Here is a 13,172-nt window from a genome sequence, read left to right on the forward strand (position 1 = left end):
TGTAACGCATTGAAGGAGTTTGTCTCCAACAGCGATTAACTCTATACATATATTGTCTTGATCAGCCGGATTATATATATATATATATATATATATGCAATCTCATCGCTTAGTTTTATCTTCGATTATTTGCCAAGGGTATTTAAGCTGCGGTGTTTTTTAGGTTCTTTGTTGCTTTCAAAGTGTTTTGTTATGATTGTGTGACATGTGCATTAATTGATTAATAACAATTCACATTCAAGTTCAAAGCTATTAAGAAAACACAAACAAAATGCAGAGCAATTGCACTTTTAAGTGTGTAAATATTTGAATAGCAATTTCGACTTCAATTTGCTGTACTTGAATAAAACAAATATGCTAAATGAGAGCTCTTAACGAATTTCCACTTACATTTGCATGAAGATAATTCAATTAATCTCCACTTGTTAGCCATGTCGAGCAACTTGACTAAAACTGCACAGATATCCAAGGAATTTGGCACAGACACCAAGCTAATACAATTTAAACAGGCTTGCAGATTGTATCTTTGCCTAGCATTGCACTAATTTACAGATACTATATTCATATGTGTGTTGTGTGTGTGTGTGTGTGTGTGTGTGTTATGTGTGTGTGTTGTGTTTGTGTGTGTGTTTAGTCAAAATGTGCTCATTAGGCAAACGCTTGACTCGTTGCCAGCTGCATAGAAAGCAGAACCATTGCTTATGGGTCGGTCAGGTGAGCACTTATTAGTTTTGGATAGGCTAGTTCCACTCAGATGGTGAGTGGGGCATATGTAGCAACAAAGCCATAAATTCAACATTTATAAATGTTGTTACCGTTTAGTCGTAAGGGACATCCACATCTTGGCCATGCCAAAGTGCAAAGCCATTTTCGGCTTATACACTCAGAGGAAAATTACCAAGTGTACCAAAAGTGAATTTAATATTAGTATTCTAATTCAGTTATAGTTTAGCTTAGATAGTTTATAAATTTATATAATTTAATTTGAAACTTTAGCAGAGAACAGCTGAAAATACCCTTTACGAATTTCAGAAAGGATTTTTCTATTTATAGCCTTTTAGAAATAGTTTCTATTTACAAGAGATATAGTTTTGAAAAATAGAAACTAAGTTCTTCTAATTCGAAGACATTTTTTACGCATACTTAGAAAGTTATTTCTAAAAATAATCATAAAAATCAAGGCAATATCCTAGGAAAAGCGCACTTAATGTGAACAGTGTCTTGATTCACCTGCCGACAGTTGGGACAGTGAATTTTGAATCCAACTACTCGTTTGGCTTACAGCTGTCATGAGCCAACTGACGGGAGCGTATAATGGGTATTCCGTTTTACGCAAAATGCATTTGGTTGTCTTTCCCCAACCTGGATTTATATTACCTGTCTCGACTGTCAACGTTTACCCGACTAACCGTACAGTAGTAAATTTATATATCTGAATGTTATTGCATTGCCCAAGTTTGGATTCGAATCGTGCTCAGAGGGAGTTTAGTAATGGTTGATATAATCTACTTTTTTAATACAATATATATAATCAGATGTGTCATTTTAGTCATTTCACAAAACCTTACTTTTCATTACAATTGCAATTTTTAACATATTCTATATATTCAACAATTGAACGGAACAAGTACAATTTCTATTTTATTTTTAACAACAAGTTCATACTTTAAATTTGATAGGTAGAAGATGCACAGATCTAATCGCGACTTAAGGCCAATTGCACTAATGGCAGCACCTTAATCGACGATAGGTCGGCCAAAATGGCTTCAATGCTATCGAGTGATGACACCTGCATTATGCTGTCCTTACGAAAACTCAATATAATGATGGCAAATAGCGGCAATATCTCCAAGCTATCAAAGCCGAGTATCTGCAAATGTGACAAATTATGAACGAAGATGTTTTACAATTGAAATAGATGCACTTACCAAGTCCCACAACACTAGCAACTGATCCGGTGGCAAATGGCCAGAGAAACCGCGCATTAGCCACTTGAAAACCACTCGTAAGCTATATAAATATATTTACATAAAAGTTAAAAATATTATTCAATAATATTTTGCAATGTGAACTTACGGCTGTATTTGTAGTTCACGAAAATGGGACCACAACTGCGGCTCGTATGTTTGAAGTAGCTTCTCGAAGAGCAGACACAGGCTGACAATACCCTGTGGATGCGTATTAATTGTGGTCAATCGGTGGCAGTAGCGTATGTAGAAGGCCCGGAATGTATAATAGAGACACACAGGCGAATCGTAAAGATAGCAAAAGGGCGCTGCAAACATGCAGATGCCGTGAAAGGGCACCACACCCGACGGTGGTCCCTCATAGGTTTTGCCCTTGACGGGAAACGTTTCGTATTCCACACAGTTGGCAATGTCCGTGTCGCGTGAGAAGCACAACAGCACCTGGTAGAGCACATCCTCGAACACAAAATACTGATCATCATTGGAGGCCGTCAGCTGTATATCCTTAAAGACGAGCTTGTCCACAATGTGATCGGTGGTCCAAACACTGTTACGCAACTTTTGCCAATTATCAATGTCCTGTGGGGATTAAGTAAGAATCAATTAGTTAATATTGCTTTTGATTATTATGATAATAAAATAAATCCACTCACATAATCATGCAGCTTGCTGTCTAGCACCGAGGCCCAAAGGGCACCGCGATACGGTGCCGGAGTACAGCCCTTCTTCAAGTACTGCTGGCACATGGGCGCATGTCGGCTGTCCAAGATGCGCTGGCACTGCATCGCCAGATCGGGTACACTGTACGGATCGCTGCGCAACAGTTCCGCATAATGTGTACGCAGCTCGAACAGATTTTTAACGGGCAACGCAATGTGCGAAAACTCCCATTGCGGTATTTGACTGCAGTTGAAATATCATTAAAAAAGAAAAGAAAAAGATATCCAGTTGGATAGAACCTACTCTGTTTTCTCTGTGGGCCTGGTGGGACCCTTAAGCGAGAGTAGAACCTCCAACAAGTCCTTGGGCGCATATACTGGACGATAATTGGCAAGATCTGTGGGATTAAATTGTTAGATTTGTGTAAGCATTGATTTTAAATTTAGTCCTGACTGTGATTAGATATAAGTAGTGCAGTGACTTACCCATGTTGTAGTTGCTCAGCTCATTCCACTTGGCCACAAAGTCTTCGCGATCGGCGCTGATGCGCGGCTGGCCGTGTAACGGTACCTTTAGCTCACCGCACATTGCATTGAGGCTCTTGCGGACACGCCGATCCCACAGGACACCGGCACGCTTCAAATAGCCGAGCGGATCGCTCTGTGCAGATTTCTACGAGGAGTATGAAGGGGTATTCCTTTTGAAAACATTCCGAATTTAAGAGAACTGCAACTTACAGTTGTTTGTCTGCCATCGGCAACATCGAGTCGTTTCAAGCGACTGCGCACCAGATTATATATCATATTACGGATCTCAGTCTCCAGGCCGGCCGCCTTGATAGCATCCTCGAGCGTGTTGCGCATATCGTTCTTATAAACATTGGGACTGGCGACCAGTCGCTGCAATTCCTTATAGATGGGCTCATAGCACTTGGCACTCTTGATCGCCGCAATTACTTTGGCAGTCATGTGGTGTATGCTGCTATCCTGCAGCTCCTCCATGACTTGCTACTTGCCAGTTGCACCGCTTTACAGATTGCGTACGCTTTGCCTCGCTGTGTGGTTATGCTGCTGCTGCTGTTGCTGCTGCTCCTATAAAGCCGAAAACATTTGGCGCATTCGAAAAGTCGCTTGACTTTTTATCGATCAAACTTTGCGTCGCCTGCTTTGATTCCCATTCAGGTACAACTGAATGAATGTTTATGTGTGTCTGTTTGCATTTGAAATAGAAAACTTTTGAGCGCTTCTTAGTTACGGAATGCAACCACTTGTTTAACAGTGCCGCCCTCGCAACGAACACAACACCCCTCGCCGTTCTGGTATTTATTAGAATTGCACAGCCCATTGGAACATGTATGTATGTGTTCGTAATAAAAACTTTTCGATTGATAGCGTTCAAGTTGCAACTTCTTTGTTTGACAGCTAATTTATCGATAAGCAACTCCTGACTGCGAGCTATCGCTGGCTGCGGTTTCATAGCGGCGAGCTTTTAAGAACAGTTGAATCTTTTAGCTACATGAAAAAATCATTATTTATTTGAAATTTTTATTGATTCTTAAACATTGTATCTCATATAATGTATATCAAAGATATGGTAACATATATGGAGCAGGTTTTATTTATTTATTTTTTTAATTCAACATATCTTTTATTGTATAGGAATAATAATTTATTTATCTGCATTAATTGTACAAATAATAAAATTGATTTATTGAATTTAATGTGGCAACCACAAAGCTACTTATTGTTGGCGATTTATCCAATGGTTAGTCTATGAACTTTGATATCGTTTCCCAATTCCAAGAATTTTGCAATTAGAAAATCAGACAAAAACGCTTTACCAAGCGACCTGTAAATCAAAGGGGCAAACTTGCTGCCCAAGGCATATGGCGCAGTCCCATTGGTGCCCAGAAAGTAGCTGCCACGTACACGAGGCGACGCATGATAGCCGAGCAGCGCAAAATCATTGAGTGGCCGGCATTGGCCAACAATTATATTATAGAGTCTACCACAGCGGAAGCTCCAAAAGTTCGTCTTCGAGGAAATGGACTCGGCATAGTAAATGGCCGCCCGCTGATGATTGCATTTATGGCTAATCGCTAAAATAGTCGACGATTAAAGCAGGATTAATGAGTCAACACTTACTATTTACTTTCGCTGATTGGCCCACAGCCGGGCTGCACGATGCCCAGATTGGGATAAAAGTCAGCATGGCCCATAGGCAGCATAAGCCCATAGAGAAAGACATCCGTATGTATGACATCCACAAAGTCGGCAGAGATGGCATGCAGACGATCCGACCATTTGGATTTTAGAAATATTGGTTTTGCTGGATCAAGGCCCGTTATGCGACCGATTCTCAAATTAAAATATCTCAGGAAATTGGACACAGACGCAGCCAAATGGGCACCAATATCAAAACCAATAATATGCAGTTTCTGCGGCAGCACGTGTCGATTATACAAGAGATTACCCAAGAACTCGGCCACACAACGACCCACATAGTGGAGATTGGCCACCGATTCCGCATAGCAGGGTTCTCGCATTAGATTCCCATAGTCCACGGAGATGACGTTGAGATTGTGAAACTTGAGCAATTCGGGTCGCACCTCAGCATTGGGTGTGCTTTCCGAACTGCCATTGTAGCCGTGCAAAAGTACTTTGACCTCCTTCGATATATCAAAACTGTCTCCTTGATAACCCAACTCATTCAGTTTACGCCCAACTGGCTCCTCTTTGCTATTGAGATCGTGAAATTGGCCAATTGCGTTGCCTACTAAAAATAAATCAAGATCTTCATGCTTACGTATACAGCCAAAATGTGATATTCGAATTGGGACACGTATCGTTCTTCAGCTTAAAGCAGTTGGGCGTCTTGGGATCGGCAGCATGAGTTGTGCGCAGGATCAAGCTTAGAGAGCCTTTATTAAAATTATTGTTAAATATTATACAAATATCGCCCAAGTCCTTAGATCAGAAGTCAGTTACCAAGTAGCAATAATGTTTTGAACATTATTCGAATTGGAATTTGGTTGCCTAACGTTTGAGAAATGAGAATCTTTGCTTGAAATCGGCTGACTTTAAATAGAAAACTCGTTTCATAAGCATAGCTAAATGGCTTAGATAAGCATTTTACACACTCAATTTGTTGTAAATATGCATAACACATATATATGTTTTACACAAAATTATAATATAATTTCTATAATTAAATTAAGCTTGCTAAATTCTTATCTTATTTATATGTACACTTAAATAAAACTCTACAATGAAAAAGGGCACATTAAATGAAAAGGTTTTCACTTGATTTAATGCTGTTCTGCTGCACTTTGCCATATTGTTTCTTTAGTGACGAATTACTTTGAAGACTTACTCATATTCTTAATCATTGCCCACTTGGACAATATCAATAAAATTTAATTTTAATTGCATTGACTGCGTTTTGCTTCGCCTAGCTATAAAAGCTTCAGAAAATCATAATTGCAGTCAGTGAGAATTCGGAAATTGGCCAAACTTCAAATGCATATCTCGAAACAAGTTCTGATTTTTGTAGTAGCTTTTTTGGTGCTTTTTGAATTTGGAAAAAGTGCTGAAAATGCTCGACAAATTGGAAGAAAAGTACAGAAATCGAATTCAAAACTGGCGGCCAAAAACAAGGCAACTAAATATTCTATAATGGATCGTTCTACGAATTTGACACAGGTTCTATCTATAGTAGACTTACTAATGTAATAAATCAAATAAATCTATTATCATCTCAATACTCACAGGCAGATCGCATGAGGATGAGTGACAATTGCAGGGCCATCGGTGAGAAATGCTCCAGAGCCGAGGAGTGTTGCACTTTTAAGTGCGTGGAACCTTCCAAAACATGTATATATTTTTAAAGTAGCAACAATCAATAATTTAATAATAATAATAAACAGTATTATAATAGATATAACCTTGCGTTTCTTAAGGTTGTAGAATATTGGCGGCTGATCGTTATAATAAAATGAACCCAATGCAACAAGCAAAAAATGGAGGAAATCAAGTAATTAATTTAAATCAATTCTAAAAGTGCAAATTATTCATTAAGCAGCATTCCTCGGCGAATATAGTTTGCAGCTAGAATTAAATGAGTGTTTGAAATTAGGTATAATTATTCTCAGAGTATCTTTGTGAAATTTTTTGAGGTTTCTATTGTTAGAGGTAATAATTCTCTGTGCTCATCCGACAAAATGACAAGTGATATCTTTTCCTTTGTGTATCTCAAAAGGGAGCAGCAGTCCTCCCCAATAAGTTTTCCAATAAGTTTTCTTGGCAGATGTGAACATGTCTCACATACATCTGGATTTGAAGTTGTGTTCGACAAAACAGAAGCTTCAACTATTTTAAATGTAATGCAATTATAATTATTACTGCTGACTAGTTGGATAATGATTAGCATTTATGAATTATTGCTTCTGGTTTCACGCTCCATTATAATTTATTTGCTTGCGTGACTTATTTATTGGAGGTGAAGTTAAGTGTAATAATTAAATTTTGATATATGGAAGTTAATGTTATTTAAAGGAAACAAACTGTGGTATTTGAAGGCAGTTGGTCGAAGGGAAATCGTTTAAGTTTTGTGTTACAATTGAATTTATGAGTTGGAGTGGATTATGAAAACTAGAAGAGCTTTCTAAATATGTGATATATTGCGAGAAATGTTGAGTTATTCAGTGCTCGATTAAATCCAATTCATAATACACACATCGTCTTCTATGCTTCACACATTGTTGAGTGCAACAATCCTCGGCACGCCGACATCGCATGCCAATTGCCTTGCAGTTGTCCGACAATTCCCTTTGCTCTCGCTGCGCGTTGATAGATTCATATTAATAATCGAAGTGATAATAATATGATATATTCTTTGTGAGACTGAATACCTCTGTCAAATTGGTCGAGGGCTTAACAAGTACATGCTCCAGCAGCCGAGTCTTAGGGGACATCGATGTGGTTGACTTTCCACCAGGAGCACTATTCCCGATTCCAATTGCCACCAGCCACAGGCTGAGTACCAAGTAAATAATTCTTAAAAGCTGTTGCATTTTTAACTCAATTGATTACCAATTCTCTTCTGACGGCAAATAAATAAATTCTCAAGCATTTATAGGCAGCTCTACATAAAATTTGTTAATTGCAACAAATAAAAACAGATGTGAGGCCTTTAAAAATTGATTAAAATTGCCGCAAAGTGTGTGGTTGAACAAAAAGATTCGTTGTATGTACTAATTGATTTGTAGGCTGCTTTTTTACGGAACTCTTGTTGAAATTTCGCTAAAGCTGCACTTTTATATAATAAATATTTTTTGTAAAGTTTTGTTTTCTTTATCTTTATTAACAGAAAAAAGATACCGTGTACATAAGAGACTAAATAATAAAGCTGAAATTTTGTACGAATATTTTAAATACCTTTTGTGATAGTGGACACAATTATGCTGACTCATTACATTAAAAGTAAAACAACTAATAATTAATAAAAATGTGTATAATTAATTGTAGCGCATGTGTTTTCCTGCACTTAAACTAAGCACAAAGAAAAAGTAATAATTTCCAGGGAACCGACAATAAAAGACTGCAGAAAATTGGATTTGCTGTCAGTGTACAACTGATAAATAAATAAATAAATGCAGACATTTGTAAGTTTTTTCCTATTACTACTGTTGCTCTTGGGAATTGGCCAACGTTGTGGCTCAAGGCAAAAAAGGGTATGGCAAAGATATCCTTTCATGACGCAGACCAAGCAACACAAGCTAAAAAGACTCGTAATCAGCCCCTTGAAGAACCTGACACATGTAAATAATGTCAATTGATAATATTTTCAATGGCAGTTTTGGAATAAAGTTCATTTAATTTCAGTACAATCGCGAAAAATTGCTGCAGAGCTGCAAGGCGAGTGGCAGCAACTGCACTCGTGCCGAGCACTGTTGCACATTGATATGTTGGAAGTGCCACAAGAAATGTGGGTACATTGAAAACCTTTTGTTTAAAATTGGAACACGTTGAGCCCTGTGCAGCAATAGATAAAAATACAAAAAATTATATACTTCAGAGCCAACAACTGAAATCGAATTTTGTTCGTTTACAACTTGTGCGAATGTTTGGCAGCCTCAAACAAGAATTGGCCTCGGTTGGACTTACAGCATGTTGCAGCTAACATGTTGAGGCTAGATGCCATTGCGAACACACAACATTTTATCTAACAGTTGCAAATTTCCCATTATCTTGCTATAAATGTTGGCGCTGTTAAGCAAACACTTGCAACTACACGCAACATTTTTACAGCTTACATTTTAATTTTAGTTCACTGCGAATTTTCAGCTTGTGCAGATTGTGTTTGGCGGATGATTAAATGCCTTTTCAGCAATGAATAATAACTATTATTTTTGTAGATAGTTTCATTTAATATTTATAATTTTTATTATTTATTCAATTATATATAATATTTAAGTATTTTAAAATTAAGATTCTTGTACAATAAGTTGTTCCAAATAGCTTTGCTTTGTTAGTTTTGCACAATATGTTTTAAGTGTATTCTGACACTTATCATAAGATATGCGATACATTCTTGACCAGCCCCAAAATGTAGGCAACTCAAAATGCAAATATAAATATAACAAGTTCAAACATACATTTATAGAATATATAAATATCTGATTAGAAATCAACTGCAAAAAACGATATTCTTTGTGGCTTTTCTTCATTTTGCAACTGTTTTGTGCTTCTGTTGCAATATTGTAACTTTCACACACGTTACCATGTAAATGGTGTGCCACATTTGAATAAATATTTGCAACTGCAACAAGGTTTATACGACTGTTCTTTACAAATTGCACAATTCAAAATAATTTGGGATTAATAAATAAACCTTTGTATGTAAGAATTCTAGTTGAATTTTTCCATGGATCAAAATATTGTTATATAGTTGCCATATTGTCAAAAATTGAAATAAAAAATCTTTGCATTTAATTTTCTGAACTTCAACTAGGCAACATTTGTATAAAATTTCGTGGTTGAAATAAACTTTGAATTAAAGAAATTATTTAAAAGTGCAATTGATTTAAGCTTGCTCAATGCTTAATACCTTAAGAACTATACAAATGTGAGTTGGTTTTCAAATTCTACAATAAACTATGTGAAATCACTTAAAATTCAGTTTGACCTCTGCTGAAATCTTTTCTAAGCTATTTAACTTCACACAGCTGTGGTAATTGATTGTGGTTTCTAAGGGGCATCCTAATTGGAATCTTATCTCACGACTCAAGAGTCAAATGTGACACCATGAAAATGCATTGCAACAGCCACAGCACAAATGACACACATAAAAGTCGCACACTCAAGGATAAACGTAAAATTGAACAGCGCCCGCAAAACAAGGAGCAAATAACACAAATAAAACCAAATAAAGATTATTTTCTTCGATTTGATACGAACAGAGACGGAGACATATGTACATACATATATATACACTTATATATAAATGTATGTATGTATGTATGTTCATTTATGTATTTCCTTTTGATTATAGTGGTGCAAATTGCAGGAGACATGTCAACAATTCGATTGCAGGGAGCAAAATGAACATTTATGGCTGAAGCGGGCAATCGTCTTAAATGAGCACCTTCATCAGCGAGAGCAGCAGCTAAGACGAAAGACTGATAAGCTGGCTAAGGAAGCAACGGAAAACTCATCATTATCATCAACAACAACAACAGTAACAACAACAACATCAAGAACAGCCTTATCACCAGCTCCCAACGAGTGTTGTGAATGGGCATCCTCCAGTTGGCTTGTAATGCCAACTTCCGGTATGCAGTGTCAATGGCCAAGCCAACTCTGCTTTCTCCTACGGCCATCATCAACAACAACAACAACAACCAGAACAACGTCAACAACTATAACAACCAGTTCTGACAAACTCAACCCACGGATAATCCAGTGTATATAAAATTTGTCTGCAGTTTTGTTACTTAAAAGAAGCAACAAAGAAAAGAATAAGCAGTTTAATATTAAGTATACGTAACGTTGCCCAGATAAACATAAATTCCAAACAAATTATATATTCTTCATGTTGATATTTTCAACAAAAACACGCCAGCTTAAATAGACAATTAAGTTGAATTATAGTTTGGTCTATTCATCTGCGCATCTTTCTGTTCTCACAGTTTTTGTTACCCAACACAATATTATTGTTATTTATCTGTTGCAAAAATACCTCCGGCACATATGCAATTGATTTATCTATTTATTTATAATAAATCCAATGAACTCAACTGGAACATTGTGCAGCCAAAACAAAGTATCTTTTCTTTTTTTTTTGACATGTTCTCCAAAACTCTTTCAACCGCTTTCCGCTTGGCACTTTCCACGCTCTGCTTGCAGTTTCTCAAGCGGTTGGCGGCCTTTGGCAACACCTCAAGGATGCGCATGATGCCGATGAAATCGACACTTGCGCCATCTTGCGTTGGGCGCTGGCCCTATTGTTCCTATATGCAACAAACTACAAAAGTTGGCGGAGTGCGTAAGTAACTTTTGTTAAACTAACCCTTGCGTGTCGAAATTCTATTTTTCTCTATCGCACTTTTATAATTTGTCTTTCTACTTTCCAAGCTTTTTTTATCACATTTTTCCACATTTGTCAGTGGCACTCGCCGGTTATTCAGTGTTTGCTTTATGTTCTAGTATTTTCTACTTTTTTTCATTCTCTTTTTTTATTCCTGAAAACTTTGAATGCACGGCGGTTGGCAGCGACTTCAAGTGGCTAGGAAAAGCTCCTGTGTGTGTATATTTTCTGTGTGTGTGTGTCTGTGTGTGTGTATGTGTGTGTGTCTGTGTGTGTGTGTGTCTCTGTGTGTGTATTTTAGCTCTAGTTAAATTGTTCAAAAGCGCTGTGGGAAATATTAACTGCTAAGCGACTGTGAAAGGTTAAGTTTTGCAAATGAGGCAATCAAGTAAAGTAGAAATTAAAAATACAAAAAAAAAAACAATATATATATATGTATTAAAATTTGTATATACAAAGCAAAACTAAGCTTATGTGAAGACATTGAAAAACTAGAAATAATAAGTTTTGCACAATCTTTAATTTCTTCCCAATCCCACACAGATAAAAGTCTAAAATTATACGAATTATGGATGGTACTTTTTTACAATTATTACAAATATAAATACATTAATATATATGATGTACGTTTTATGGCAAACCTTAAGTTTTTCAGTCTTGTTAAACACACGCAAATCGTGTTAAACTTCCATTTAGCATATGAATGCTGCAGGACACTGCAAAAAAAGCATCTCTGCCATGAACAAGGACACGCGTGTTTTGCTTTGCGGGGGAGAAAGTAGTTAAAATCTTCTTGCAGCCTGTCAGCTCCACCCGAAAGTTGATATATGTAGATATATATATATATATTTTTTTTGTGGTATGTGCACATGACAAAAAGCAGTGTAAACGAATGACAAATAGGAAGCACTGCGAGCCACAGTCTAAACGGCAGACAAAGTGCGAGAGGTCATAGGTCATAAGGGAGGTACATAGGCCAAACTCTGTATAAACGCTGGAAGTCTTTTTCAACTGCGGTGACTAACAATTAAATTGTGCAAAAACTATTTTTTGTATGCAGCGAAATGAGAAATGGCGAACGTTTTATTCAAATTTGAGTGGAGAAGAGAAGAGTTAAATTGAGTTAAATTAACACAAAAGTGATTAGCATATTTAACAGATTAATTAAAAAAATAATATGTCTGGTGGGTTCTTCCATTCAAAAAATTGGATTTAGGTTTTAATTTTGAATTTAAGTTGTCTGTTAATAATATTGAATAAAATGAGCTCAGAATCTTTTCATCGTCTTCTTTATCTTTCTTTACTTTCGGTTTAAATAGTTTTCGAATCAAAACAAAAAATATTCATGAACTTTAATGAATATGTAAAACAATTTAATGTTGTTCTGATCCTCCAACAAGTAATGAGAAAATGATTTCACTGTTTTGAAGTAAACGCCGGACACAAATCATTCACACAAAGTTGAACAGGAATGAGTTTAAAACCAGAAGTAGTCGCGGAATGGCGCAGTTTGTGGCAAGTGTGTACCATACGCGTTTGTTGACCAACTGGCGCGTTGCAACATTGTAACTTTTTAATGGGCTCACGATGCGGCTTGATGTGTCTGCCACACTTAATCGCTCAACATGCTACGCACATACATGCCATGCCGACAGTTTGTGCTGCAACTTTATTAAACTTGTTTTATTAAAATGTCGCTAACCCCTTGGCCATCCAGCCAGCACTTGAACTCCATCCTGCCATCGCCCCTGCCCAGCCATATAAGAGACAATTACAAAACTAGTCACTTTAAGGGATTTCTAACTATTTGATATGAGTAGTTTTCATACTCAATGCGATGAACATTATTATTCTATCTGTAAGGGAAATATTTCTAGTTGCTTCAGCACTTGATGATCTATTTAATATGTATTTAAGCTTAAGCTAAACTCCTATAAGAAAAATCTAAAAGTACGGCGT

The 13,172-nt window shown here is 36.8% G+C and overlaps 2 protein-coding genes across 2 annotated transcripts; both read right to left on the reverse strand.

Moving 5' to 3' along the window:
* Positions 1-1,628: 1,628 nt before the first annotated feature.
* On the reverse strand, positions 1,629-3,776 carry LOC6561530 (TBC1 domain family member 19). Its single transcript, XM_001988445.3, has 7 exons — positions 3,365-3,776; positions 3,113-3,299; positions 2,931-3,024; positions 2,621-2,870; positions 2,077-2,546; positions 1,929-2,010; positions 1,629-1,870 (listed from the first exon to the last, which is right to left on the reverse strand). Exons 1-7 carry the CDS (start codon positions 3,626-3,628, stop codon positions 1,697-1,699), a joined length of 1,521 nt encoding a protein of 506 aa, XP_001988481.2. The 5' UTR covers positions 3,629-3,776; the 3' UTR covers positions 1,629-1,696.
* Positions 3,777-4,308: 532 nt separating this feature from the next.
* On the reverse strand, positions 4,309-5,682 carry LOC6561529 (lipase member H-A). The gene is made up of 4 exons (XM_032735802.2): positions 5,615-5,682; positions 5,433-5,547; positions 4,779-5,365; positions 4,309-4,725 (listed from the first exon to the last, which is right to left on the reverse strand). The coding sequence occupies exons 1-4, from the start codon at positions 5,637-5,639 to the stop codon at positions 4,382-4,384; spliced, it is 1,071 nt and encodes a 356-aa protein (XP_032591693.2). The 5' UTR covers positions 5,640-5,682; the 3' UTR covers positions 4,309-4,381.
* Between the last annotated feature and the right edge of the window lie 7,490 nt (positions 5,683-13,172).

The sequence above is a fragment of the Drosophila grimshawi genome, unplaced genomic scaffold (assembly GCF_018153295.1).
Source record: "Drosophila grimshawi isolate 15287-2541.00 unplaced genomic scaffold, ASM1815329v1 contig_1377, whole genome shotgun sequence".
In the NCBI taxonomy this organism is placed as follows: Eukaryota; Metazoa; Arthropoda; class Insecta; order Diptera; family Drosophilidae; genus Drosophila; species Drosophila grimshawi.

Excerpts from the sequence above, each read along its gene's own strand:
- LOC6561530 (XM_001988445.3), bottom strand. The coding sequence starts at position 3,628 with ATGGAGGAGCTGCAGGATAGCAGCATACACCACATGACTGCCAAAGTA. Across the intron at positions 2,011-2,076 it reads CGTGAACTACAAATACAGCC|CTTACGAGTGGTTTTCAAGT; the intron begins GTAAGTTCACAT and ends ATATTTATATAG. Across the intron at positions 1,871-1,928 it reads TGCTAGTGTTGTGGGACTTG|ATACTCGGCTTTGATAGCTT; the intron begins GTAAGTGCATCT and ends TCACATTTGCAG.
- LOC6561529 (XM_032735802.2), bottom strand. The coding sequence starts at position 5,639 with ATGTTCAAAACATTATTGCTACTTG. Across the intron at positions 5,548-5,614 it reads CAAAACATTATTGCTACTTG|GCTCTCTAAGCTTGATCCTG; the intron begins GTAACTGACTTC and ends ATTTTAATAAAG. Across the intron at positions 5,366-5,432 it reads ATCACATTTTGGCTGTATAC|CAAAGAGGAGCCAGTTGGGC; the intron begins GTAAGCATGAAG and ends CGATCTCAATAG.